This window comes from Phocoena sinus, chromosome 10 (genome assembly GCF_008692025.1).
Source record: "Phocoena sinus isolate mPhoSin1 chromosome 10, mPhoSin1.pri, whole genome shotgun sequence".
In the NCBI taxonomy this organism is placed as follows: domain Eukaryota; kingdom Metazoa; phylum Chordata; class Mammalia; order Artiodactyla; family Phocoenidae; genus Phocoena; species Phocoena sinus.
This window is the reverse complement of record NC_045772.1, coordinates 99,227,707-99,255,253: the sequence shown is the minus strand read 5'-3', so window position 1 is coordinate 99,255,253 and position 27,547 is coordinate 99,227,707. Positions and strand designations below refer to the sequence as shown.

Sequence of the window (27,547 nt, the reverse complement as noted above, 5' to 3'; positions counted from 1 at the left end):
GGGGCGGGGGGGGGTGGCATCGGGGCGGCTCCACGGCCCAGTAACCTGCTCTCCGTCTTCACGCTCACGACCCTCACGCCCACTCTTCTGTGGCACAGGGTCTGCTCTGCGAGCCAGGGAGGGGCCTGAACGGGGACACCATGAACTTCGGGCTCTGTGGGGTCAGCTGACTCTGGTGGACACAGTAGGGGCCCAAAGGGATGGGTCTGGGCTGATTTTTTTTTTAAAGTCAAACAAGGGACCAGGAATCAGAGTGACTACATTTCTGTAATAATCACTCAAGACAAAAAGAAAAAAGATCCCACTGAAAACAACTCCCCAAAATATCTGGGTGTCTAATTTGAGAACTTGAAGTTACAGGGGAAAAATCTCCAGGTTAGAGTTCACCGGGTCCCCATTGTACACGTACGTATGACAAAATCCTTCTAAAACTTACCAGCCAGGGTCCTGTCATAGCTGGTTGAACAAAATTTCATCATCCTTATGGAATAGAAGCACAGCCCCAGAGGATGACCTCAGTGCCATCCTGAGAACTGACACAGTCTTAATGATGTGGGATCCAGATTGGGAGTGGCGTTCTGCAGCCCGTAGCTAATCAGAGCCTAAATATCAGAGGCCAAGATCCCCCTTGAAAAGGTTGCCATGGAGACGAGATGCCCGGGGCTGCATGTGCCCACACAGGCCTCAGAGACAACCCAATGCCCTCACTGGGTTGCCATCAACCCCACCACAAGAGGCAGCATTTTGCAGATTGGACACTTACATCGGGGAGTTTCAGTGGTTGCTAGTGGCGACTACGGAAAGCAGGAAGAATACCCCTGATGATTCAGGGGGGCGATTGTATTTGGGTCCATAGAGAAAATGTAACCTCTTTTTCAAAAATCAGGATTGAGGAACTGCTGCAGCTTAGAGTCAGACTGGAGGTGAAGGCGCTGCTTCTTCATTGAGGGTCAGCCGTCTCCACTGGCAAACTTCACAGAATGCCTTACACATGCTCAATACATATTTGAAGACGGAAAGCATGTTGGGAGCTGCAAAGTATCTGTGGGGATTTCTAGGTTCAATCTCTCTCCTGTTTTACCCCGATAAGGAAATTGAGGAAAAAGAGGGGAGGAACTAATTTGATGGAGGTTACTTGTCAGGTGGAACGAGAATATAAGTCGTCTGCCTCCAGGACCCAAGCGTAAGGGTTGTGAAGGTTGGGGCACTGCACAAAAGCACCTGAACAAGGGGATGAAAGGGGTCTGGAATCCAGGCCACAGCTGGACTGAAGTGAGGTGTGCATTTTTCCTTTCACAAAGGGCCCATCTACTCAACAAGCCAAGTTGACGGGGGGTCATGCCTGTTCCCAGAAATATTTGGATGCAGAAGGGTGATAAGTGGACAGAGGTCCAGGCTGTTCAGCATTGCAGGGGGTTAATTGATTCCTTCTGCATTTGGTAGGCAGAAACTGTGATTTTTACTGTTCTGTGATCCATTGCACCTATGATATATCTTCTATCTATCTATCTATCATCTATATCTATCTATCAGTCGTCTATATCTATCTATCATCTATATCTATCGTCTATATCTATCTATCATCTATGTCTATCTATCTATCATCTATATCTATCTATATCTATCTATCATCTATATCTATCTATTGTCTATATCTATCTATCTATCTATCTATCATCTATATCTATCTGTCGTCTATATCTATCTATCATCTATATCTATCGTCTATATCTATCTATCATCTATGTCTATCTATCATCTATATCTATCTATCTATATCTATCATCTATACCTATCTATTGTCTATATCTATCTATCATCTATATCTATCTATCTATCATCTATATCTATCGTTTATATCTATCTATCATCTATCTACCATCTATATCTATCGTCTATATCTATCTATCTATCATCTATATCTATCATCTATATCTATCATTTATATCTATCTATCACTATCTACCATCTATATCTATCGTCTATATCTATCTATCTATCATCTATATCTATCATCTATATCTATCTATCATCTGTATCTACCTATTGTCTATATCTACCTATCTATCATCTATATCTATCTATCATCTATATCTATCGTCTCTATCTATCTATCTATCATCTATATCTATCTATCATCTATATCTATCGTCTATATCTATCATCTATATCTATCTATCATCTATATCTATCGTCTATATCTGTCTATCGTCTATATCTATCTGTCTATCTACCTACCTATCATCTGTTGCATCCATACAGATCAGGGTAGGCAGCTAGTGGATAGGAGCGCTAGGGCAGAGATCAGGAAGTGCATACACTCTCGCTGGGGGCACCCGAGGAGTATCCTGTACATTCCTGTCTGTTAGACTGGGTTAGAAGTTCTTGTCCACATCTGCTTCCCACGGTCCTGTGGAGTCCTGTCTATGGAATGACGGGTGAGTCTTGTCCTAGGCACCCAGAGTGGAGGCCATGGGGCACCCGAGGCAGGAGAAAACATCTTCCTGTTCCTCAGGGAGGTCGTGATTAATGCAGGAGGAGGGACCGACCCATAGCCCCACAGTCACGTGCAGACACTACGGAAGAGCCTTCAAGACATGTGCACAGAGAAGGAAAACACTTTCAAATGTTTACGAAAATCAGACAAATCAGGCTTTGCATGCAAATGATTAGGCAGGTGGATCCGGCATCTATCTGCCAGGTCTTCTTCGGAGTAAACTAAATTAGGTACTCTGTTTGCATTTTCAAAAACCCCATGCTTTGTCCCCTTGTGAATGATCCTTCTGCATCCTGGGTCCTGCTCTAGCTTGAGTTCCTGCCCTTGGGTCTCAAGCCCCCGAGGAGCAGAGCTTTGACAGCCCCCTCCCCTTCCGAGCCTTTTGGTGAAGACTAGCCCTTCCTACCCTTCCTTCCCAGGGGCAGGGCTTCTGCGCAGGAAGCAGGAGGACCACACAAGCCGGGGAGTGATCAGGGCCAATGTGCCCTCAGCCACCCCCAAAAGAAGAAGACTCTGCCAGATGCCCAGAGGCCACAGTGGTGGAGTCGCCATCGCTCTCTGGAGACCAGTATCCCCCTCAGAAGCGGTTTGCCTCTTCCCCCGGCAGCTGGGAGCTCACAGAGGAGGAGAAGGCTGAGGGCCAGGATGACAGCTCCGCTGTGGCTCTCCCGTCCCCTCATGAAAGGGCCCCCCTCCAGAGTCGGAGGCTTCGGCAAGCCAACAGCCAGGAGGGGAGGCTCTGGTCCCGGCCCCCTCTCAGTTACTTCCACCTAATTGCACTGGCATTAAGAAACGGTTCTCCCTGTGGCCTCAACCTGCAACAGATCTACAGTCTCACTCGACATTTCCCCTTTTTCCGGACGGCTCCTGAAGGCTGGAAGGATACCGTGCGTCACGATCTCTGTTTCCGAGACAGCTTTGAGAAAGTGCCAGTCAGCACGCAGGGTGGAACCAGCACACCGCCCCGATCCTGCCTCTGGAAGTTGACCGACGAGGGACACCGCCGCTTTGCAGAGGAGGCCCGCGCCTTGGACTCCACTCGGCTGGAAAGTATCCAACGGTGCATGAGCCAGCCAGATGTGATGCGTTCCCTCTTCGACCTTTAGTTCCACAAATCAACCATCAGCCCATGCCTTATTAAAGTTATCTGCAGGGAAAAAAAAAAAAAAACAAACAAACAAACCCCACTTTGGGCCCAAAGTGCCTGACACCTACTCCTTCCAGAGGGGCCTCATCTGATTAAGCTTTGATTAAACACCACACCCTGGAGAGCAAATCATCATCAGACACTGCTGATGGGCACCCAGCACCATCCACTGTGAGGGTGGGGAGTAAAGCCGGTGACCTGAGTGCCCTTTGCCATCTAGGAGTCTGTCATCGCATTAATTTTCAGGAAACTCAGATTCAGGACAGAGGTGGTGTTTTGTTTTCTTTTGTTTCTTACTCCTGAGTACAGGCCACTGTTTAGTTTTCCCAGAAAAGCTCAGGCATTGGGTGGTTTTTTCAGAGGATGGCGCAGACAGAGTTTCCTTCCAGAGGAAAGGTTCTGATGGGACCAGCCAACCAATACATCACCCTGTGTCAACTGCACAGCCAGTGGCATCTAAGATAGCTTTTGCTCTGATCTTTACAGCAGTGAATGCAAAACGAGATTCCCAAACTCTGTGTATGTCTACGTCAAATGATCAAAAACTCAACTGAGAAGTTTCTCCTGCCGTAGAGGGAGGGGTCTTGCAAGGGACTCAGGTGCAGAGGCCATTTAGAGAAGGGCCTTTGTCCCGATCTTACCCCCGTTACCTCTCCATCGGCCGGTCACCAAGGAGACGGTGCCAGATAATACTTGCCTTCTCTAGAGCCCCAACTGCGAGCCTGCACCTCACCTGTGACATTTCATTACATCAGTACAACCTCCCACTATGTAGATATCACTTCCCCCGGTTGTTCTCTGGGGAACTGGAGTTGGGTTGGGTCAAGTAACTTGCGGAAAGTCATATAGCTAGTGATGAGAAGATCCAGCACTTAAACCCAGGTTCCCTGAGTGCGAAGCCCAAGCTCTTGTCAAAACACCAAATTTCCTTCCTCTCCAGCTCTAGATGGGCACCCCCTGGGGCTAAGCCCAGGCTGTGAACAGATACAAGGGTAGGAGAGGCAGCCTCTCTTCCTGCTGTGGGTTTGAATCATCACAGTAGCCTGACGTGGGGTGGGGACTCTGATAAGTGTAAGAGTCGCTGCTTATCAGACCCGGGCTCTGTTTACACGGTCATCATTTAACCCCTCTAAGCCTCAGTTTCCTTAAAGAGGAGAATAAGAATAGAGTGTTTACTTCAAAGACTTGTTGAGCGATGACAGGACAGGTGCCTGTCTTGGGCTTGGCACAGTGCCAGCCACATAGCAACTGCTCGATACGTTTTAGAGGGAACATGCCAAGAGTTTTCAATCCTCTTAGGGTAAACTAGCTTGGTGAAGAGGGAGATATGCCACCTCCTAGAAGGAGAATCAGAACAGCGCTGACACCTGTAAGTCGATCGGGTCCTGATGTGGGGTGCTCATGGCTCCCGGTCGGGGTGCCCAAAAAGTGTGGCCATGGGGTTCTTATTTTCCAGTCATCACCATCTTCAAGGGGAAGGTGGAGGAGGTGGAACTGCCTGAGGAGAAGGTGGACATCATCATCAGCGAGTGGATGGGCTACTGTCTGTTCTATGAATCGATGCTCAACACCGTCATCTTTGCCAGGGACAAGTGGCTGGTGAGCCTGCTGCATGCTGTCCCTTCGCTGGTCTGCTGGCTGCCTCGCTGCTCTACCCTACCGCCTGCAGCCCAGGAAGAATACAGCCACTGCTTCCGGGCCCCTCTCTTTAAACTAGATTTGCTTCTGGGGACAGAATGAGCTTTCTTAGGTCTAACCTTGGCCTCTTTTGGTATAATTGACACCCATTCTTTGCTGTCCAAAGTCTATGCTGGTCACCAAGTGCTAGGGACTTGCATGGCTGCCAGAGAGCCCAGTGTGCTTTTGACCTTGGCTTCTCCAGGCTCAAAAGTTAAAACATCTTCCACCGTCCCTCACTGGACATACCTCTGCCCCTTCTCATGTGTCCCATTGACCCCATCTCGGCCCCTTGAGTTTTCCCATGTACCAAAGTCAAAACTGAGCTTCCCTGCCCAACCCTAGTCCCGGCCAAGGTGACAGACAGTCTGCTGAGTGAGAAATACTGGCAAGGGGGTGCCTGTCTGGTGACTCTATGTGCAGTTCAAAAATGTGATGTCTTTGTCAGGTGAATAGATTACGAGACCCATTTCTCCACAATTCATCAACAGAAACCTGGAGGGCTTATGTTTCCAGACCGGGCAGCATTGTACGTGGTAGCAATTGAAGACAGACAGTACAAGGACTTCAAAATCCACTGTAAGTTACCTTTTGATTCTCTGTTGGGCTTTTTTTTTTTTTTTTTTGCGGTATGCGGGCCTCTTACCGTTGTGGCCTCTCCCGTTGCGGAGCACAGGCTCCGGACGCGCAGGCTCAGTGGCCATGGCTCACGGGCCCAGCCGCTCCGCGGCCTGTGGGATCTTCCCGGACCGGGGCGTGAACCCGCGTCCCCCACATCGGCAGGCGGACTCTCAACCACTGCGCCACGAGGGAAGCCCTGGGCTTTTTTATTTATTTATTTTTTGCGCGTTTGGGGTGGACAGCGCTTCAGCGGGCTGACGATGAGCAGCTGCTCTCGCGGCCACAGCTGCCGTGCCTCTGGAGTTTACCTGTGACGCTTTCTGGATTCTTCTCTCTGGATGTTTTCCCCGGTCCCAAGAGTGGGGCTCTACAGAGAGGGAATGAGCAGCGTGGCTGGTGGGAGATAAAGTGGGGAGAGAATGAACACAGCGTAAGTGGACAATGGACAAAGCAGTAGAAGCTGAGTTTTTGCAGAGGTGCCCGGGGGGGCTGGAAGCTGTTAAGGGTCATTTATCCCCAGCGTCCACACAGTGGCAGGGACCACGGGTCTCCAGCCAGGCCAGTCGTTTTGAACCCTGCGTTTGTACCCTTCAAACTTTTCAGCGTAATATCGATTCTCTTTCCCATTAAGTAAAAGATGGGGAGAGATGGGGTCTGGCCATGTAGGTGCTGGGGGCAGGCAGGGGACTTATCCGCACCTCTGTTCATTCTGTCTCATCAACTGAAAACGTGTTGTCTCAGAAAAAAGCCCCCCAAACCCTCCAATGTTTCATCTGGTCCCCAAAGGGTTGCTGTGTTTTATTTCATTTAAAGGGTAACCATTCTCAGTGACACAAACCTGGTCCTCCACGAGATTAAACGGATTATGTTTTCATAAGGTTTAGAGACAGCCATGTGTCCTCAGCCAGAACTAAAACGACCAAGGGGCAAAGACCCCACACACACAAGCGGGCATGCGTGCGACGTGACCAGAGCACAAGCAGAAATTCCAAACGGTCTAATGGGCTCTGCAGATCTGAGGTCCAGCCCCTGCAGTGCTAAACCCCCTTGGCAAGACTACCTACAGTGGAGGGGTTCCCAGACGGGACAGATGGGCCTCCTGCCCCCAGAGGCTAGGCCTCCAGAGCTCAACAAAGTCTTGTGCCGTCTAACCATTGTTCGTGCTGCTGGCGATACCACAGCTGGGCTGTGCCACAGATTGAGTGCATCTGCGTGTGTGTTCACACCCTTCTGGAAATATAAACTCAGAGCATGAAGTTCAGAGACGGGTTCGGGAGAAGACAGAAATGGGACGATTGTCTGAGGCTCTGTGCCCTGTGCCTACAGCCCTTCTGGCATCATTTCCAACACTCGATAAACAATGAGAGGTGGGGGGGCCGAGGTTAGATGACCCTGCTACGAAGTTGGCCAGCCCTGGCTTCACATCCTATGGATGACCGTGAGCAAATTACCTAACATCTCTGAGCCTCGGTTGAGATGAAGTCCCCAATCCTATAGACTTGCCATGAGGATTAAGTGAGGTGATATATACTAAGGGACGTGAGAGTTGTTGGTGCTGCGTGCACCAGCCTGGTCTCCGAATGTATCACTAAACCCCTTCCTGCTCGTGGCTCTGGCCCCCGAGCCTGACTGCCGAGCTCGTTGGCCTCCAGTGGCTCAGAATCTAGGACAGATGTGCCCTCCTGATAAGTTTCAGAAACAGCTCAACAGTGAATGTTGATCAAATGCATATATAAGTAGGACATGTTTTGCCCTGGAGCTGCACGGTAATGCTGTTTTTGGAGTTCTTGCCGTAACTGTGTAAATCGTGTTTGGGGGAGAACATTCAGACCCATTCTTTGTTCTCACGTGCACTAAATATTGATTGAGCTCCGACCCTCGGCACAGCTCTTTAAGGAACTTCCTCATGGTTTAAAAGCAAACATACCTCACCCTCCTCCTTGCCTGGATCATGGACCTTGGCTAACGCATCTTGCAATGAGGACTGGACCCGTCCTGACAGGCGCTGGGGCACTGGCCGCTACTCAGGTGCCAGCCCAGGACTGGAGACCGTGGGGTGGAGTCTTGTCCTGCCCATTGCAATGTTCATACCTTCTGAAAAAGAAAAGAAAATTAAAAGTCAGCCCCATTTTTTCTTGTGGAAACTCTGTAGCCTGTCAACACCACTGCCCCCCAAACCAAAAATCTCACGCACCTTTACATTTTATTTAACATATTCTCGTTTTCTATTTAAACGTCGTTTTTTTTTTAATGCCCTGCTTCTGTTTTTAGTGAAGGAAGCAAGCCCATTTAGAAATCTGTTTTAAATAAACAGGGATTTTGATTGCTCTCAGGTCTTAATCAAGAGTGAAAGCATAAAGGTTAATGATTGCCAAGGGAACAATCGTTAGCAAATTCCGGTTGGCTCAAGAAACAGCTAAAAAAGAAAAATCTTAAAGTGGGGCAGGAAAGGGAGACAAGCCCAGTCCCTTGCAGAAAGGAAATTAAGAAAACAATTTGTCCCCTTCCCTCCCCCCTTCTCCTCCCCTCCCCACAGAAAGAGAGACGTGATTGTCATGTATGAGGCTCACCGCGCATGTTTTGTTGAATGAATGAATGAGAAAATGAATGAAGGAATAGAAGTAAACCAGCAGACGGATGTGCAAGGTGGACGGTTTAACCCTGAGAGAGGAGCAATCATTAAAATTTTTTTTTTAATCTGGGGATTTCTAGAATCTCAAAATTGGAAGGAAATTTGGTAGATATTCTATTTGATTTTTTTGCCCAGTACATGAATCTAGAACCTGCTGAGGGTCAGAGGATGGGCACCAGCTTCCCCACCGACGAGAAGGTGACAAGGAACCCCTCGTGTAGATTTGGTGGTGCCTGTAGCTGAAGGGTTGAAGGGCAGAACCTCTTGGAGGGCTCAGATGCTCTCCATGGGTTCCCCTTCCACCACCACCCCGACGTCCAGAGTTCTATTTCTAGCCTATTTTACACAAGGAGCTGACTTTGATCTGAGAGCCTGAAGTGTATTAAACTATTATGCACACCTTCCTTTCTGACTAGAGGAGAAGCTGTAAGTGGCACCTCGTGGAACTTGCTCTGGTTTTCTCTGAGGCAGTCCCATTTGCCCTAGCAGGGAAGCTCCAATTACTTGGGCCAGGGAAGGGAGGGATTATGTAGCTACAGGTCTCTCCAATGAAGAGTGAAATTTGTTTTCCGGTCTTTCGTATTCCTGTCTTTGTTTACAGTTTTATTATCTCCTCCGATACATCCATTCGCTCATAAGCCCATTGGAAGAATTCTTCATCTTTGATATTGTGATTTTCACTTCCAGCATTTCCACTGGCTCTTTTTTATAGTTCCCATCTCACCGATGAAATTCTTCATCTGTTCATGCATGTTTTCTCCATTAGATTCTTTTTTTTTTTTTTTTTAAATAGGCAGTCTCTCTCTACAGGTTACATTCTTTTCTTAAAATAATTTATTATTTATTTATTTATTGTCTGCGTTGGGTCTTCATTGCTGTGCGCGGGCTTTCTCTAGTTGCGGCGATCGGGGGCTACACTTCATTGCGGTGCACGGGCTTCTCATTGCGGTGGCTTCTCTTGCTGTGGAGCACAGGCTCTAGGTGCGTGGGCTTCAGTAGTTGCAGCACTCGGACTCAGTAGTTGCAGTGCATGGGCTCAGTAGTTGTGGCTCGTGGGCTCAGTAGTTGTGGCTCGTGGGCTCTAGAGCACAGGCTCAGTAGTTGTGGCACATGGGCTTAGTCGCTCTGTGGCATGTGGGATCTTCCTGCACCTAGGATCAAACCCGTGTCCCCTGCACTGGCAGGCTGATTCTTAACCACTGTGCCACCAGGGAAGTCCCTCCATTAGATTCTTTAAAATATTTATTACAGGTACTTGAACGTCTCTGTTAGATAATCCCAACACCTGATCTCTGAGTCTGTTTCTATTGACTATTTTTTCTTTTGGTGGTGGGTCATGTTTTTCTTTCTTTTCCATGTGTCTTGTAATTTTTATTAATGCTGGGCCTTGTGAGTAATGCTGGACAGTAGAGACAGATGCATAATTTATACCCAGAGAGGAGCATGCCTTTTCCTCTGCCAGGCCATTAAAGTGGGACTTTTAGTCCATCTGGTCTGTAGTTATGGTAGGTCTGGGCTTTGTTGCTGCTTTAGTTACATTCATTGTACCATAGCATGGTCCTTTTCAAGAGTTTGTTTTAATACATAAACTAAATTTCACAGGTCTTTCTGATGTTATTTTTTTTAATCCCCAGAAAATTAATTACAATATTTCCTGCTGGCTGATGACCCTCACCCCCCATTCACTCATTCAATAGACAAGACAGAATTACAACAAAAGATTAATATGCTTGATGTCTATCCTCTCCCATCCCTGCCTCGCGTATGGTAAAGAAGCTAGTGGGAAATGAATGGTCAGCAGAAAGGAGAGAAAAGTCTAATGTCCTGGGTGATCGGTCGTTGAATAACTGGAATTGGGGCGGTCTGGCTGGGGAGATAAGACACGAATTAACCCCTAAGAAGATAACTAAAACAGGAGGCATTGTGAAGCAGGACAGGCTTAAAAGTTTGGGAATACATTCCAATTAGAAAAGCGTTATCTGTGGACCTCTCCTGCGCCAGATGCTCTGCTGTAGGTGGTGAGGATACGGGAGGAGAGGCCCCATGGTTGAGAGTCGTTGGAGAAGGTGTCACAATGGCCATTTGAGGCTTTAAGTCCATTTGAAAGGGACTTCGAAAATTATTTATCCCAGGGATTTCTAACTGGTTGGAATTGCCTGTGTAGTTTAAGTCCATTTGAAAGGGACTGGAAGGGACTTCGAAAATTATTTAGCTCGAGGATTTCTAACTGGTTGGAATTGCCTGTGTAGTTTAAGTCCATTTGAAAGGGACTGGAAGGGACTTCGAAAATTATTTAGCTCAAGGATTTCTAACTGGTTGGAATTGCCTACGTAGACGTGAAAATTCCAGCTCACTGGGGCGCAAATCCGGAGATTCTGATTCAGTAGGTCCGATTGTGGTCCAGGAATCTGTATTTTAAAGAGTGTCCCAGATGATTCCGGAACACAGAACCACGGAACCAAACTCCTCATTTTACAAAACAAGCCAGAGGTAAGGGGACTGATCTGCCGAGGTCACACAGCTTGGATGGTGGCAAAGCCAGAGTGCAAACCACATAACGGCGGCAACAACTGTGTATCAAGGGCTTTCTATGGGCCAGGCACTGTCTTATGTACTTTACATATATTATCACATTTAATCCTCTTAACTCTATAGAGTAACTACCATGATCGTCATCTCCATCTAAAAGAAGAAACCAACTCTTTGGGAGGTTAAATTCTTGCCTGGAGTTGCACAGCAAATAAACAGCAGAGCCCAGATTTGAAGCCCAAAGCCCAGGACTTTAATCATCACCCACATAGACTCTTAGATATCTTAGATATCTGCCTGACTTTTTCACTGAACCTTAACTTAAAGCAGGGCGGGGAGAGGGAAAGAGCAGCCTGCGTGGCTGCAGGTCTCTTGAGAAGGGGTTTTAAACAAAGGCAGTGTGTTTTGGTGTGCGTGTTCTATCTGGGTGAGCAGGGACAGCTATTTCCAGATTCTAGAAGGAGGTCTTCTCTGAAGCATTTGCTGTTGACACACTTCCCCAAACACAGGTAGGTTCAGTTGGGACTTTGGCACCAGCCTCGTGTATGTAATGGGATCTGACTGGCATCTTATCCTCAAGCCAGAATTTCACAAGTGCTCACCCTCTGGGAGATGCTTATTTTCTCGGCCTCTTCTCCCCGAGGAAGGTCTTTGTGTGCCCTTGAAAAGAATCTGAGTAAAAGGGGCACAGCTTTCCCTGACCATTCACACCTCCCTCCTCCCACCCCCCTCTCCTAAACACATGCCATGAGTTCCCTAAGGTACCATTTGTTTGGTGAACATTTAAAAAAAATTAATCCTGTAAGATTTTAGAGAAAAGCGTCTCTACTGCAGTGTAATTCTAAACCCCTCTGAATAAACGGACAAGTGAGATTTCAGCTGGCCAGTAACTGAAGACTCTGCTAAGGTGCTCTCTCTGCGCTGTGGGGAGAGCAAATGGCATTCCTGGTTGCTGTCACGACTGAGTCAGTGCAGCTGAAGGATTAGGACCCAAGCTGGGTTTGAGCCCAGCTCCACGATTCCCCTGCTGTGGGATATTGGGCCAGATACTGCATGTGAGCTGGATGCCAGCTTCTGCAAGTCCCTGTTTTCTCATCTGTCATATGGAGGTGTCCTCACGGGGTTGCTGGGGAGATTCAATGAAGGGTCTGGCCAGGGCTAGGTGATCAATCAATGATTACCATCATTTAAGGGTGATCTTGGACCATCGGACCTGCATTCATTTACTCTCCAACCCTGCATCCTGAATACATCCCCTGCTTAAAGCATCTTATGAACAGCCCCAAGGGGCCAAAGAGCACTGTTGGGGTGCTTTGTGCCCCAACGGGGGGATATGTCCTTACGAGATGCATCCTTAGAGAGAACATCATGGCGTGTGAGAAAGTTAAGCCCTCTCCTGGACTACCCCTGCCCCTGCCCCTGCCCCCTCATTTCTTCAGTTGAGAAAATGGAGTTTCAGAGAGGTTAGGAAATTTGCACAAGGGCCTGGCCAGTAAGTGGTGGTGCTGGCATTCACGCTGCAGCCTGTTTCACTGAAAGCCCATGTTTCTTTCTGCTGCTTGAGAGGTTCAGCTGGCGGGGATGGGAGGAGGGAAAGAGATGGCCTTGTAGGTGTGGAGAATGACTGGAACAAAGGCTCCGAGGTAGAAATGTGGACGGCAGAGGAGAGAGTTCGTAGGAGGCCCTGAGGCTCAGAGAGGGGGCAGGAGAGCAGGTACAGAAGAATCAGGAGTGTGGGCTTCTAGTCCTGACCCTGTGGGAGTCTGCTGTGTGACCTTGGAGAAGTTTCTCAGCCTCTCTGAGCTTTACTTTTCCTAACCTTAAAGTGGGACCTGTACAGATCAGATGGTGTGAATGAGCGTCTGGCACATTGCAGAGCTCTCCACCAGGCAAGCAACTCTCCTGTCCTCAGGCAGGGGGACACAAGCTGCCCCCCACCCTCTAGGACTTCAGGAGGGTCGGGAGACTTCTGGGGGTCCTGCTGCCACTTCTCGCTCTCTTCCCACAGGGTGGGAGAACGTCTATGGCTTTGACATGACCTGCATCCGGGACGTTGCCATGAAGGAGCCCCTGGTAGACATCGTGGACCCAAAGCAAGTGTGACCAATGCCTGTTTAATAAAGGTCTGCAGACGCGGCTTTCCTCGGGCCTGGGTGTGGCGGGAACCTGGCTGTGCCACCTGGACGCTTGGGCCTAGAGTAGAGGCCGCGCCAGCTCCTGCGGGGCCCCAAACTGTGAGGCAAGGCCACCCTGGCCACAGCCTCTGGCAGCCCGTGGTGACCCGTCAAAACCGGCACTGTCACTGAGCAGAGCTGGGGAGAGAGCGCCACTGGACTCCACGTGGCACAGTTGGGGGGTGGGCGGTGCATGTCCCTTGGTGCTGTGAGGGGGGAGGGGTGTCGGGTGACTTGGAGGAATATCCGAGGGAGGACACCCTGGAGGCTCAGGTGGGGGAAGCCCCTCCATTCCGAGGGCGCTGGCCTCTTAGGCAAGAAAATCCCACACCTCAGTCTGCCGTGTGAGCAGCCTCACGCCCACACCTCTAAGCACACATCTGACCCGGCCGCATGGAGCTCCCTCCTCCTGAGTGCCCCTTGTTGGTACATCTTGTCCTCCAAGGCTTTCTTCAGCGCAGACGGAGAACAGCTCGCCAGCATCCTCGCAGACCAGTCCTTACCCAGTGCATTCTTATCACTAAATATCAGACGTGCCAAATTTGCTGGGGTACAGATAAAAGCCCCCCGAGACCTCCCCTCCCTCCCAGCCCCACACTCCTCCTAGAGGTGACCGCTGTCCACAGGATGAGCTGATCTTTCCAACCCTTTTTCTAAGTATCTGCATTTACATATGCTAATCTATCCTGTCCAACGATGGAAAACTCTTGATATTTCACTACTTTTTTTAAAGTCTAGAAAGACATCCATCTCATAGGCTTCAAGTTAATGTTTTAATCGAAGAATCTGGGTTCACTGTGTCCGTTGTCATCAGCCCTCCCAGCCCTCACCTTGCTGAAGCATACCCTCCTGCCCTGGTCCTGTGCACCTCACTGCTTTTTCGGGAACTCTGGGTGGACGCAACGGGGAAGAGCCCGGGGTGAGGGGAGGTTTCTGCAGGACTGATGCAAACGGCTGCTTTGTCCAGGTGAGAACGGTCCCTTGTCCCCGGTCACAGTCTTCCTGAGAAGAAACGCAAGGCTTGTCACCATGGCATTTCAAAGGGACCTCAGAGGACAAATAAAACTAGAGGTACCTCGTACAGGTCCCATCAGATAGACACCGCCTCCCTGCTGGAACATCCCGCCTGAGGGTTCTGGCTCCAAGTCTAAGCCTTGGCCTCGCCCCGAAGGGTTTTGCTGCCTCTTAACTCGGCCCTTTCTGAGTCCAGGCAGGGTTGATGAGAAACAAGCGTCCTCTTATTTCTTCCCACCAGCCCCTCTGTCCCCGAAGCCTCTCTCTCTGGCATCCCAAACAAGATCCAGCAAAGTCCACCCCAGATAACTCACCCGTAGTGCAGAGCATGGCTGCCAATACTGTAGTACGAGTGGAAATCGCCTGGTGTGACTGCATTTGCCAAAATGACGCACGGCAGCTGTATGGAACCGTTAGGCGTCTGCCCATGGTGGCGTGGGGATAAGATTCCTTCCATGTGCTTGGGCCCTGTGGCTCCTCTGACCCTGCCCTGCAGGTGTGGCCGCGGCACTTGTGCACATCCAAGGCTGGTCCCAGACATGGCCTGCTCTGTCCCCCCACCCCCACCCGCCTCCCCTCTCCCCTTCCAGCCAGGAACAGGCAAGGGTCTCTCCTTGGTTACACCTGAGTGCAGCCTGGGACTGTGGGTATGGCGGAGCTGGAGCTCTGGGCCCTCTATGCATGTCACCTTTCTTCCTGAGCTCTGAGAAGGGCAAGGACGGCTGTGTTTGCTTCTGCCACCAGGAGAGCCATCCGTCAGCTCTCGCTAATGTGTCAGCACCATCTTCCCTGGGAAACACTTGCCCTTCTTCACACGCTTAATCGCTATTTTCATCGCTTTTAACGTTGGGGCTTGTGACACTTTATTATAATTAAGACTGTTTTGACCAGGCTTCTGATCTGAGACATCCATTTGTAACATGATGTAGTGATGGGGACAGCATCGGCCGGGGCCCCTCTGAGTCACCGATGCCTGCGGAGCCCTGCGCCTGGTGGGGCGGCCTGAGGCCGAGCCAGGGGTCTCGCTGGGGTCTCAGGGATGCTGAGGCGGCTACTGAAAGAGAAAGCCTTCTGGCAAAGGGATCAGGGCTCTGGGGGCCAGCATAATGCGTCTGCCTCTGGACACTTGGGGCCTGAGAGGAGGGAGGGCCCTGACCAGAGGCCTTTGTGTCTCTGAGGCCCAGTCACAGCTGACGCACCCACACAGACTGCCTGTCCCCACTCCAGAGACCAGCGGTCGCCTCCCTCGCGCCCATTTTAACACAGATCATCCTTTCAGTCTGGACGGTTTTTGCTCCTTCGGAGGCCCCTATCAAGATGCAAATGTCCACAGGACCTAGAGAACGCTGTCAGGGCATTTGTGGCTGACATTGGTTGATGGACATCTGAGACCCTATAGAGACGGAATCCCCAATAGATGGGGTGCTGTGTGTGTGTGTGTGTGTGTGTGTGTGTGTGTGTGCGCGTGCATGTGTGCGTGCGTGTGCATCGTTGTTCTTGTGCAGGCTGAGAGTGGTGACGAAGTGAGGCGAGGACAGAGGAGAAAGGAACCAGGTCCAGATGAGTCTACTTCCCAGGCCCCTCTCTGAGTCCAGGCCAAGAGGCTTGGATCCTTTTAGGTAAACCATGGAAAGTCGTGGAAGGCTTTAGATCCAGGGATTGGCATGGTGTGCATGCATCTCAGAGAGATTAGCTGGTTGGTCTGAAGGAGAAGCCTGGGAGGGGATGGAAGGAGAGTCCTCAGGCAGGGAGACAGTTTTAGGAGAAGAGTGGTGCCTGTCAGGGGTTACATCGCTCACTGAGGGCGCACAGACCATAATGTCCAGACCCCGCGTCTAAAGGGCTCCAGTCTAATGGTGCGGACCGGGGCGGAGGTGGTGAGACCCTGAGATGAGCCAGAAGCAGGGTGGAAAGACCAGGCGAGGCCCGTGGCCGCGGGCGCCTGAGAGAAAGGGACGGGGACCTTGGAAGGAGCCTGGAGCCTGGCGGGCTGGCCCCAGTGGAGAAGGAGAGGAAACGTCAGTGAATGTAGACAGCGTGAGCCCGGCCCAGTGGACTCTGCTGAAGCCCTTAACAAAATCACAGTTAAGCACAGCTGCGCTAAGAGTCTGGGCTGGAGGGACCTGCAGCCACGTGGCCGAGAGGGGTGGCAAACGTCATAAGCTGACAGGTACTGGGGCTAAAAAGATTTCCCCACTCTGGGCAGTGGCCCAAACTAACAGGGTGACATGTAATGAAGGACCCTCCCCCCTGCGCTCGGGTCCCAGAAAGAAGGATTATGAGAGGGATGTTGTGGGGAGGGGCTTGGCCGGCTAAAGCGGCTGGAGCCGGCAGAGTGAGCTTCGAGGTCAGAGGCTGCTAGAACCGGGTCCAGATCAGGAGGGTGACGGCGTCAGAAGCCATGACTCAGGAGATGCAGTTTATGCTGGAGAAGAAAAGGTTTAGGGGACCCACGTGAGCACAAGCGGGCGGTGGCTTGTTCCGTGGGTGGAAGTTACAGAGGCTGGTGAGGGCCCTGCTCGCTAGTTTAGAAGCAGGACCTACCGACTGGAGACATCGGGGAAGGATTGGCTGCCTGGCTGGCAGTGAGCGCATCCTCCCAGGGGGAGCGCAGGAGCCCACGGCAGCCACTACCTGGGGATGCTCCCCAGGGCTCTTGCATTCTTGGGGTAAAAGGGGACTGGCTTTCTAACCCCATTGAGTTCTGCACGCCTGACCCCGGGCTCACAGGGACCTTTAGCCCTGTTCCCCGTCCTTAAGCTTGCATCTGAAGTGATGTCACCGACATCGAAGGCTCCCACGGTCCCCTGCACCTGCAGTCCCACCCTCTTCCCAACCGACAGGTCAGAGGAGGTCACAGCTGCCAGCCCGCACCGTAACAAGGCTCTGGGCTGGCTGGCTGCCTCGACCTCACCTGCGCCTCTGTCCACTGCCCTCCTGCGGAGACAGGACTTGGCTTTGAAGTCCCCAGGATGCTTTGCATCAGTTCTTCCTTTATTCATCCTAGAAACGTGTAGAGATAAAAGTCTCTGTCTCTTCGCTGCTCTTGTTTCCCCACCCGGAGACCCCTCTCTCCTAGTCACTCCCAACATCTTCATCATCCGGGTCTCAGGGGCGCCCCTGGGGACCGTTCCAGGCACACAGGTGTCTGTCTGGCCCGTACAGAGCTTTCAGGACGGAGGTCTCTGCCATACAGCCCGGCAGTGGGAGGGATGCCTCCTGGGCCTTGGGAGGTCTGCTGTGTCTTGCTGGAGCCGGCCGACGACGGGTCAGCATCCTTCTCGCAGAAAGGGCACCATGCTGCAAACCATTGTTCATTTTACTCCCGCTCCCAGCAAGACTGATGTGCAACCACTCCCCAGCTGAAACTGTTAGAACGATGAGTTCCTTGTGTTGTCCATTCCTAGCTGGAACTGAAAAGTTCTCACCTCTTATTTCCCCCTTTCATTTGTTTTTAACTGTCCGGGCTTGTGGTAATGGTCGGCTGACTTGCCAGGCTCAGTCTGTGACCGTGCGGGCTCCGTCCTCACTCCTGAGATAATACTCCATACCTCGCATTGCTGGGAAGGGAGCAGTCAGGTCCGCCGGAACCTGGGAGGGCTTTGACAGGCACGCACTACTGCCTTGATTCAGTAGGTCTGGGATGCCCTCCCCACCCCACCCCACCCTTGGAATCCCCGCTCCACCCCGCCGCCGGTGATGCCGACGTGCTCCTCCAGGGATCACAGCCTGAGAACAGCTAGATGCACTAGTGATGCCGAGGGGGAACTGCTCTGAGTGATATTTGGGTTGGGTTTTACAGATGCTCTAATTCATCCTCTTCTCCTCTCCCCTCCCCCGCATCAGCACTCATCCCCAGAAGATTTACCTTCCTGATTCTGTTGTCCTCAGGCTGTGACTCAAATCTCTTTCCAGCATTGCCTTCGCAGACTCCACCCTAGAAAGGATGGAGGAGGTCATGGTGGGGGGGGGGGGGCCTGGGAAGTCCCCCGAAGAGCCATGACACCCGGGGAGTCTGCCATCCATAGTCTCCCTGGGGAATGAAGCTGAGGACGGCCCAGAACCCGGTGGAGGCACTAAGCGTCTGCATTCTCTCTTCTCTGGGCTGCAGGAGGTGGACATCTACACGGTGAAGACGGAGGAGCTGTCCTTCACATCTGCCTTCTGCCTGCAGATACAGCGCAATGACTACGTCCACGCCCTGGTCACCTATTTCAATATCGAATTTACCAAGTGCCACAAAAAATGGGGTTTTCCACAGGTGAGCCTTCTGCTGGCCTTCCAGACCCTCCTGGCCTCGTGCTAAGGCTCTGCGGGAAGTGACCTCCCGGCTTGGATATGGGGCAAGGGCCGGGGGCATCAGCCAGGGGCCCTCACTTAGCACCTCCTAAGCCTCTCCAGCCGTGGAGGAATCGCACGTACCCAGGGTTTTGGCTGCCCGAGGAGAAGGTAAAAAACTTGTGGCTGGTGTGGCCAGAGCTGAGAGCAAGTGTCGGGTGGGGAGAGACAGGCGTGGAGGCCACCTTTCAAGTGCACGTTTGTTCATTTAGTGTTTCCCGAGCCCCCTCTGTGTGGGTGGAGGATAGGGAGGCGCCTGATGACGGATTCAGTGTCTGCTTCCCTAGGCTGCAACCTGGCTCTACGTCTCCTTCCTGCCTTCCCAGCTTCTGTCCATCCTCATTAAGTCCCTGACGTGCTCCAAACTCCTTCAGAAGTGCCTCACTGCCTGTAGCAGATAAGCCCAGATTGCTTAGCCTGGTAAATGGCAGGGGGCTGGTCCCCTGACCGGCCCCATCCCACTTCCCCAGCCTCGTCTCTCAGCACCCTTCGCGCTGTGCCGCCCCCCCCACCCCTTTGCTGCCACACACGCAGCCCAGCACACGCTGGCCGGGCAGCTCTCTGCGCCCAGGCATCTCCAGTCCCTCGGCCGTGGCCTCTGCACGCCCCAACCCCTCGTCCATCCACAGGGCAGTGGTCTTCTGTCAGATTTGTCTCCTTCCCTGCTGTATTTGTCTGCTGGGGCCACTGTAACCAAGTATTCCTCGTGGTTCTGGTGGCCTCTGGAGTTTTCTCTTGAGGCCTCTCTCCTCGGCTTGCCAATGGCCGCCTTCTCGCCGTGTCTTCACATGGTCCTTCCTCTGTGCCCATCCCTGGTGTCTCTGCGAGTGTCCTAATCTCCTTGCTCTACAAGGGCACCAGCCAGATTGGATGAGGGCCCACACTAGGGCCTCGTTTTAACTAAAGACATTCTCTCCGAATACGTTCATATTCAGAGATCCTGGGGGTCGGGGCTCCGGCACATGAATTCTGGGGGGAGACGATTCAGCCTATGGCAGCTCCCCCATCCCTCTCCTCACCTGGCCACCTCCGGCTCAGGCTGCATCTCTCAGCTCAGGTATTATGATCCCCTCCTTCCCTCTAGGGTCAAGGTTAGGCCTTCTTCCTGGGGCTCCCTAAAGTCCTGTGCTTACGTCTGTCATGGCCATGCTTAAAGCGATACGGGTGCAGTCTAACAAAAAGATAACGAAAGGGTATAAAAAGGGGCATAAAAAGTTAAGGAAAAAGACCTCTCCCCCACCCGTCCCAATCCCGTGCCTGAGGCATATTTGTTCACGATTTCAGTGGTGCACAAGCAACTACGTACCTATATACACTCTTTTTCCTTTTTTTTTTTTTTTTTTTTTTTTTTATGCGTTACGCGGGCCTCTCACTGTTGTGGCCTCTCCCGTTGCGGAGGACAGGCTCCGGACGCGCAGGCTCAGCGGCCATGGCTCACGGGCCCAGCCGCTCCGCGGCATGTGGGATCTTCCCGGACCGGGGCACGAACCGCGTCCCCTGCATCGGCAGGCGGACTCTCAACCACTGCGCCACCAGGGAGCCCTCTTTTTCCTTTTATTTGAAATAATTATAGACTCACGAGAAGTTGCAAAAATAGTCCATAGATTTCTGTGAATCGTAGACCCAGCTGCCTCCGCTGGTGGTATCTTCCATGACCGGAGTATGACATCCAGCTACACTTTTCTTGAAAACACAGGTCGGCTCGCACCATACACACTGCCCCTGCTCCCCGTCTTTAGTTAACCATGTGTCTTGGAGACGCCGCCCATAGCCGCGTGGAGATATATCCAATCTCTTTTTTGTAAACAACTACCCAGGATTCCAATGTAGGTTGTGTCATTGTTCTCTGAACATTTCCATCGCCTTCTGCAGACCTGCGTCTCCCCCCCCCCCCCGCCCCCCGCTGGGCTCACGTCTCATTAATCTCTGTCTTCCTAGCTCCTCCCAGCGGGGGTGTGGCTCCGAGATTTCTAAGCAGATCTCTGTTCAATGCGTTTACGAAGCTAGGATTCCTGCCCTGAGCATGCGTTCATCCTGACCACTCGCGGGAGGTCTTCCTGGGAATTGGGAGCTTGTCACCGGGGCTGGGCGTGCACGTGGCAGGGATAGGTGAGTTCTACCAAGATACGATTATTCACTTCCTGCAGCCATGGTGCCAGTGGTCCTCTTTCACGTGGTGACAGCGATCCCACTTGCTCATGTTGTTTCATCCTTTGTCTGTGTTGCCCAGTTTTCTGACACCTCGTTGATGTATTTTACATCTATACAGATGAGTGACCCTGGGTCTGTAGATCTGTTTTCTTGTGAATCTCTCTCTCTCTGACTTTGCCAACAGAGTAATTCTGATCTCGTAGAATAAGTTGGGGAGTGTTTCCTCCTCCTTTATCTGCTGCAAGAGTTTTTGAAGGATCAGTGATAATTTCTTTTTAAATGATTGCTGGAATTCCTTAGTGAAGGCATCTGAGCCTGGAATTTTCTCGTGGGAGAGAACGGACAAGAGACTTCACTTAATCCCTCACAGAAGGGCTTCTTCCAGAGTTGGTGTCTCCTGACCATCAAGACTAGGGTCTTCTGGTCTCCGTCAGCCAGGCCAGCGCTGGTGCCGCCTCATCCTGGGGAAGAGACCAGAGAGCCCCGATCCGGGTCACTGTCAGCTGCTACCCTCCGTACGGGAGCAGCAGACGAGCTTATCTTCTCGGTGGGTGTGCAGGAACAGGCAGCAGGAGGAAGGGATATTTAACCTGGACCTTGAAGGATGGGTGAGACTCAGCCTTGCAATGGTGAGGGTTGGGGCAGTGAGGGCTGAGGAAGGGCCCGATCGAGGACGGTGCCTGTGACTGGAGGCCAGGGATGGAGCCACGGTGGCTGGCTCTGCTTCCTCCATCCCTGGGTGATGCCTCCCCCAGGGTCCGCCCTGCCGCAGGTGATGGGAAAGTCAGGGGGCAAGGGTACTCTGGAAAGAGTTCTGTGTCTCTAAAGCCTGGGCTCCAGCCCCGTAGCTCCAGGCTGCGTTTTTCTTTCCCTGAGGTGATCTGTTTCTGGCGATGACAGCGTGGTTTTGGTCCAGCACGTACCATCTTTACTTTACCATCTTGGCCATCTTCCAGCTGGCATGGCTTTGGTAGTGGGCTTTACTCAGACCCTCTGCACTCTGACCAGCAAGGAAAGAACATTTCTCCTTTGTTTTTAAGGACCTCAGATGCACGGAATTAGATTAATCCTAATTCGTGGCTCATGACGTGCTACCATCAATGGATCACGCACAGTTCACTTTTTGCTTACTTTTTAATTAATACAAGGGACACCTGTGAACTTGCCACCTAACTCAGTAACAGATCGTAAATAAAGTGTTATTAATTAGAATGTAATAGTAACTAGAATGCATTATTAACTAGAAGGTAATAATTCTAATTATTATTAGAATGTAAATACATTAGTTAATATCAAGAGATAAACTCTTGTTAATTAGAATGTAAATATTAACCAGAAATACATTATGAATAAATATGATTAGAATTAATACATGCAAGTCAAGTAATTCAGAGTCACATAATAAATCCCTGTGAGCTCACCATCTAACTCAAGGGCTTAAATACTACCAACACCTTTGCTGCTACCCGGATGGTCCCATCTTATCCCCTCCCTCCACATCGCCTCTAAATGAGCATTATCCTGAATGTTCAGTTCCTTATCCCCTGCTATTTTAAAAAGTTTTATCATGCGTATGTGTAGGCCTAAACAAGGTATCGTTTGGTCTCAGCTGGCTTTGAACTTCAGGCGAAGTGCAGCCTGCTGTAAGCGGCCCCTCGCCATCGGCCCCCAAGGTTTGCAGCTGCTCCGGGAGACCCACGCGAAAGCACGTCGCGGCTTGTGAGGCTTGCAAACAGTCCCCGTGAATGGTGCTGGTGTCTGCCTGCTGTGGCTCCGGGCAGAAGCCGCTGCAAACGGGCACAAGCGCCCAGGGTTCCAGGCTGTGCCAGCACAGCTGCCCCGCCCCTTGGACACAGCCTCGGAGGGCGGGGTAGGAAATGGGAACTGGGCCCCCTGGGGCTACTGCTGGAAGGGCAGTACCCAGAGTAGAAGCAGGCCTGCGCTAAGTCCTAGTTTTGCCAGGAAGCCCTTCAGGCCGTGGAGGTGCTCTTAAGTGAGCTCCTTTCTGGGCCTTGGGCTCATTATGAGTGAAATGACACGGTTGGACCTCGACGGCCTGGCACCCCTTCCCAGCTTTGCCACCCTGTGACACTGAGGCCATTTTCTCAGGTCAGAGAAGCTTCTTCGTGCATAGTCTTTAATTCTCCAAAAAGCCTGTGAACCCCCCCCCGGGGAACAGAGTTACAAATTTACAGCTAGAAAAAGTATTAAATTCCAGAAAGAAGTACCAGCCACTTAGCCATTGGGAGGAGAAAGAGGAAGCAGGACTCCACTCCCTCTCCAGAAGCACCAGGGAAAATCTTCCTGTGAGAGGCCCCAGCCATTTTTTCCTGCAGCCCCCTGTGCACCCCACCTCCATCCTCGGTCACGACTCCCACCGGACTTTATGGCCAGCTACCTGAGTGTCTTCTCACTTAGGCTGCAGGATCTCAGGGGGCGAGGCTGTACTGGCTGCTGTTCCCCACATTTAGGACCACATCAGGCACATGGCAGGCGTCCTGAGTGGATGTCTGCTGAATGCCCGAATGAGTGAATGCACACGCGAGTGAACGACGGTACGGTCATAACGAGGAAGCCTGAAAGCCACTTACACTGTCTTGAAGGCTGTAGTTGGGGCAGAGCGGGAGGGAAAGGCTTGTCCACTGACCAGAACTCTGGGTGTCGTGGTCCACAGTGATACTGAACGCTCACCCTTGTGCACAGCAACTGTCTGGAGAATCCCTAGAACATTCCAGACCACGACAATGAGGCAGCACTGCTTTACAGGCCAGAGCCATAGTTGATGGATAAGTGAAATGATATGCCACTTTTCACAATGATTAAATAAGCACCTAATTCAATGGCTTAGCAGTACCCTAACCTGGGCCTGCTATGTTACAGATAAGGGGACCATATAATTCATCTTTCAAATGAGGACACTTTGAGAGTGAAAGGGAGAGCTACAGATAATTGCACCAGGAAAACGGTCCTGGGCACAGCAGGAGGCCGGTCGTCCTCAGTGTTTCCTTTCCCCTTCCCATCACCTATCCTCACAGGGAGATAAACTTTCTGCAGGTGTAGAAAATGAGCCCCAGGGTCACAGTGTAAATGCTTGGCAAAGTGGAGACTGGACACTGGGCCTACTGTTGCCTCATTAAATGTCCCTTCCACTGATACCCACCCAAGAGATGTATTAGATGTAAATGATCGGGTCTGCACAGCAACTGGCTGTGTATCTCCAACACCTGGGGGGAGACTTTTACATTCTGGCAAGCCTGGCCCCATCTCACACCCCAGAATTACTGAATTCAGATCTCTAGGACCAGAGTCAAAACATCTGGACTGTCATCCACTTCTCCTGGACACCTTGATGGAGAACCTGCATTGAGAAAACTGATTTAGCAATGAGTCCGTGGACCCATCATGGAAATGAGATGTTTGGGGAAGTTCTTAACCTTTTGATGTTGATGTCAAGGGGAAATGTCACTCTCCTCCAACCCAAGGCTGATGTCTTTTGGGCGACCAGCATCAGAGGTGGACTTCTGGGCTCGCTGGCTGGCAGAGCTGAGCCAGTGAAGTCTCTGGGAGTCTCACAGGCATCTGATTAGGAGGCAGAAGGTAGCTGCTGGAATCTCCTTGCCTGAAGGTCTTTAAGAACAGGAGAGACACCTGTCTGGGTAGGCGTGCGTGGCAGCGGGGGCGACAGTGCTGTCAGTCATACGCTACCAGCCTCTGCACACCCCGGAGACGATCTTTTGACAATTCGTTTAGGTGTCGTTGGAAGGGAAGGTGCTGGGAGCAGGTGGACTTTGCCTCTGGGCCGCAGTACGCCTCGGAGGCCAGGAAGGCTGGGTGTGTTTGGGGATCCAGGATCCGAGCGGCACAGACTCTATGTACATGATCCTCCTTCAAGCCCTTCCAAATCCTCAGGCTGCCTCCCCTCCACTAGACCTTGAGTTTGCATCGATTTCCTAAATGCACACATCGAAGGCTACTCGAGTATCCAAACCACTGACATTTGATCAAGCTGGTTCATTGCAAAGGACACAGACAGACAGACTCTTCACCACCATTAAAATAGATCTTGGGGTTTGAACAATCTTGGTCTGACTGGGCATACGATAAATCCCCAGCCAGGTTGTGTGTGCACTCCTCCGGGCCGGACCGCAGGTGTGCATACACGGTCGTGGGGCAGCCCCAATCCTTCCTGTGATTAAAACTCTGCCTTCTAGTGATTCTGAGTGTCTAGCCTTTGTTCTGCCTCCAAAGCCATCTATAAGGCCACGTATAAGTCCTTCCATGTGACAGCCTTTGAAGTATTTGAAAGGCACTTACTACATCCTCCCTAAGTCTTCCCACCTTTAGCTCTGGTCCTAAGCAAAGAGGGAATCAGTGTTAATGAGTCCTGAATCCTGGTGGAGGGAGGTAAGAGCCTGAAGGGCAAGAGGAATTGACTGTAAGACGGGTTCTTCTACAACCCTTAGGTTCCAAAGCCGCGGTGTCACCGAACACCTCTGGGTACCTTGAAGCGTCACAACGCGCCCCCTCTGGGGCTTTTTACCATCGTTCATTTATTCGGTACTCACAGACCTAGCAAGGGTGGTGATGGGCTCTGAGGATAGAGCAGTAAGCAGACCCCGGCCCTCATGGAGATTGCAGTCTTGTGGAGGACACAAACACGTAAAAAGAGACAGAGACGGTTATGCAGGGGCATGACAGTCACCGTGGTAACATAAGCCCAGGGTGCCCTTAATCCAGCTGGGTCAGGCAAGGCTTGCCCAAGGTTGTGACCTTGAAGAATGAGGAAGGGAGAGGCTGGTGGTGAGGGAGGGAAGAGTGTCCCAAGGACAGCTGCTGCTGAGGAAGGGGGCCCATAAGACAGGACCCCTCATCTAGTTGTAGAATTTGTAGGGTGCCCAGAGGGATGGATGGGATTTCGTGGCAAATGCAGGGGAGGGGAGGTGCAAGCATCAGTCAGTGTGGCTTTGGATCATGCATGAGGTGTGAGCTGCGGATCAGCGTTGGGTCCGTGGAATAAGAATCTTCCCCTACTCCTATTCATCCGGGTAGGAAGGCACGGCTGAAACCCCAGGGCAGGCCTGGGCCAAGGGAACTAGGATTGGTTTTAGGACAGAGAGGCAGGCAGGGAAAGCTATTTGTAGGACTGGGGTATCAGTGGAATTGGCGAAACCGGCTTAGCCGTGGCGTTGGCATGAACGGTGTCATTTAAGCGGAGACAGGATGCGCCACCCTCCAAATCTCTCCCCTACAATGTCTGAAAGTCTTCACTCTGTTGAACTAATGAAAAACAGTAGCATTTTGAGATTCGTCGTTAATGCCGCCCCTTGTGTGGCTTTGTAATATCAGCTTGTTTCTCTTCTGATCCCCAGCGAAGACCCGCAGTCCCGAGGGGGTGGGGCCTTGACCCCGGGAGGAGTCCCTGGGCTGAGCGGGGCGTCCTGCGGGCTTGGAGCAGGCGCAGGGGCTGGGTGCCTGACCCAACGAGAGTGCTCGCTGCGGTGTTCAGTGAGTCGTCCGCGCGGGGTCCCAGCTCCTCTGAGACGTCTTCTCTAACTCTTCCTTGTCATCCTTCAGCCCCCGACGCCCCCTACACCCACTGGAAGCAGACTGTCTTCTACTTGGAAGACTACCTCACCGTCCGGAGGGGGGAGGAGATCTACGGGACCATATCCATGAAGCCAAATGCCAAAAACGTGGTGAGTGCTGAGGCAGCCTCTGTGAGGCCGGGGTCAGAGAGGAGGGGGGACCCGGGGGCCGGCTTCCAGGGAGCTGCCAGGACCCACTTGCCCCGGGGGGCCTGGCTGCCTTGTACAGAACCAGAAAAGTTACAGGGGCAGCGGTAGGAAGGCGGCTTTGGATGTGACGGCCTCCTTCAAGGACTCCAGCCTGGACCCCTTAAGACTGGGGAACTGGAGCCTTTCTGTAGGACACCCTGGACACCCTCCCAGCCTTGAGGACAGCTTCCCGCCCTTGGTGGGAGGTGTTTTGAGAACAGAGGCTGTGGCCATGGACTTTGCCTCATTTAGGACCAGCTGAGCCAGGAAAGAACAGTGTGAGGTGGCTTGGAAGACCAGGTTCGCATCCCTCAGGCTGGCCTGGGGGGCTGGAGGCCGTGTGATTCTTACTGAGCCCCCCGGGGTACGGGCACGTGCCGGGCAGGCGCCGAGGGTGCACCGAGGCTTCCGCCCCGGGAGACTCAACCGCCCCACTTCTCCCGGGATGAAACCAGAGGGAACACCTCTGTGTTCTAACAGGAAGGACTTACTTAGGTTAGAAATCAAAGGCCTCCCCGTGAGGGTAACGAGGCACCGGAAGAGGCTCCCGAGGGCTGTTGGTGGGGAGTGGAGTCCTGAGCTGGAAAACCCCAGCGGCGCAGATGCGCCCAGCCCTCTGCCTGCGGGGAGGGGGGCATTCCCCGCCTCCTTCCGCGCTGATGCCCCGGCTCCTCCTTCTTTGCAGCGAGACCTCGATTTCACAGTAGACTTGGATTTTAAGGGACAGCTGTGCGAAACATCTGTATCTAATTACTACAAAATGCGTTAGCACACGTGGGAGGCTGCAGAGAGCGAGCGAGCACGGAAACTCACCTCCGTCTGAGGCGCCGCCACAAGGGACCCTGTTTGCAGGACTACACGCTCCAAACCGGAGTCTGACACTCTGCCCTTGAGATCGGTGAACTCAGCCGGCCTCCTGAGGCCCCTGCCACTGGACAGAGGGCCTCCAGCTTCTCGGCTCTGCTCTGGGGGCCCTTCTCAGAGGCTCTGTCG

At 51.9% G+C, this 27,547-nt stretch overlaps 2 protein-coding genes across 2 annotated transcripts in view; both read left to right on the top strand.

The window, feature by feature from the left end:
- Positions 1-27,323, top strand: part of PRMT8 (protein arginine methyltransferase 8) — a 78,135-nt gene extending 50,812 nt beyond the window's left edge. The window contains 8 exon segments of the mRNA XM_032645543.1: positions 5,101-5,243; positions 5,813-5,900; positions 13,112-13,198; positions 13,201-13,226; positions 18,403-18,552; position 18,718; positions 26,355-26,476; positions 27,240-27,323. Coding sequence (XP_032501434.1) covers positions 5,101-5,243; positions 5,813-5,900; positions 13,112-13,198; positions 13,201-13,226; positions 18,403-18,552; position 18,718; positions 26,355-26,476; positions 27,240-27,323 — 701 coding nt within the window.
- On the top strand, positions 2,977-3,603 carry LOC116760442 (forkhead box protein R1-like). Its single transcript, XM_032645292.1, has one exon. It carries the CDS (start codon positions 2,977-2,979, stop codon positions 3,601-3,603), a length of 627 nt encoding a protein of 208 aa, XP_032501183.1.
- Positions 27,324-27,547: the final 224 nt, after the last annotated feature.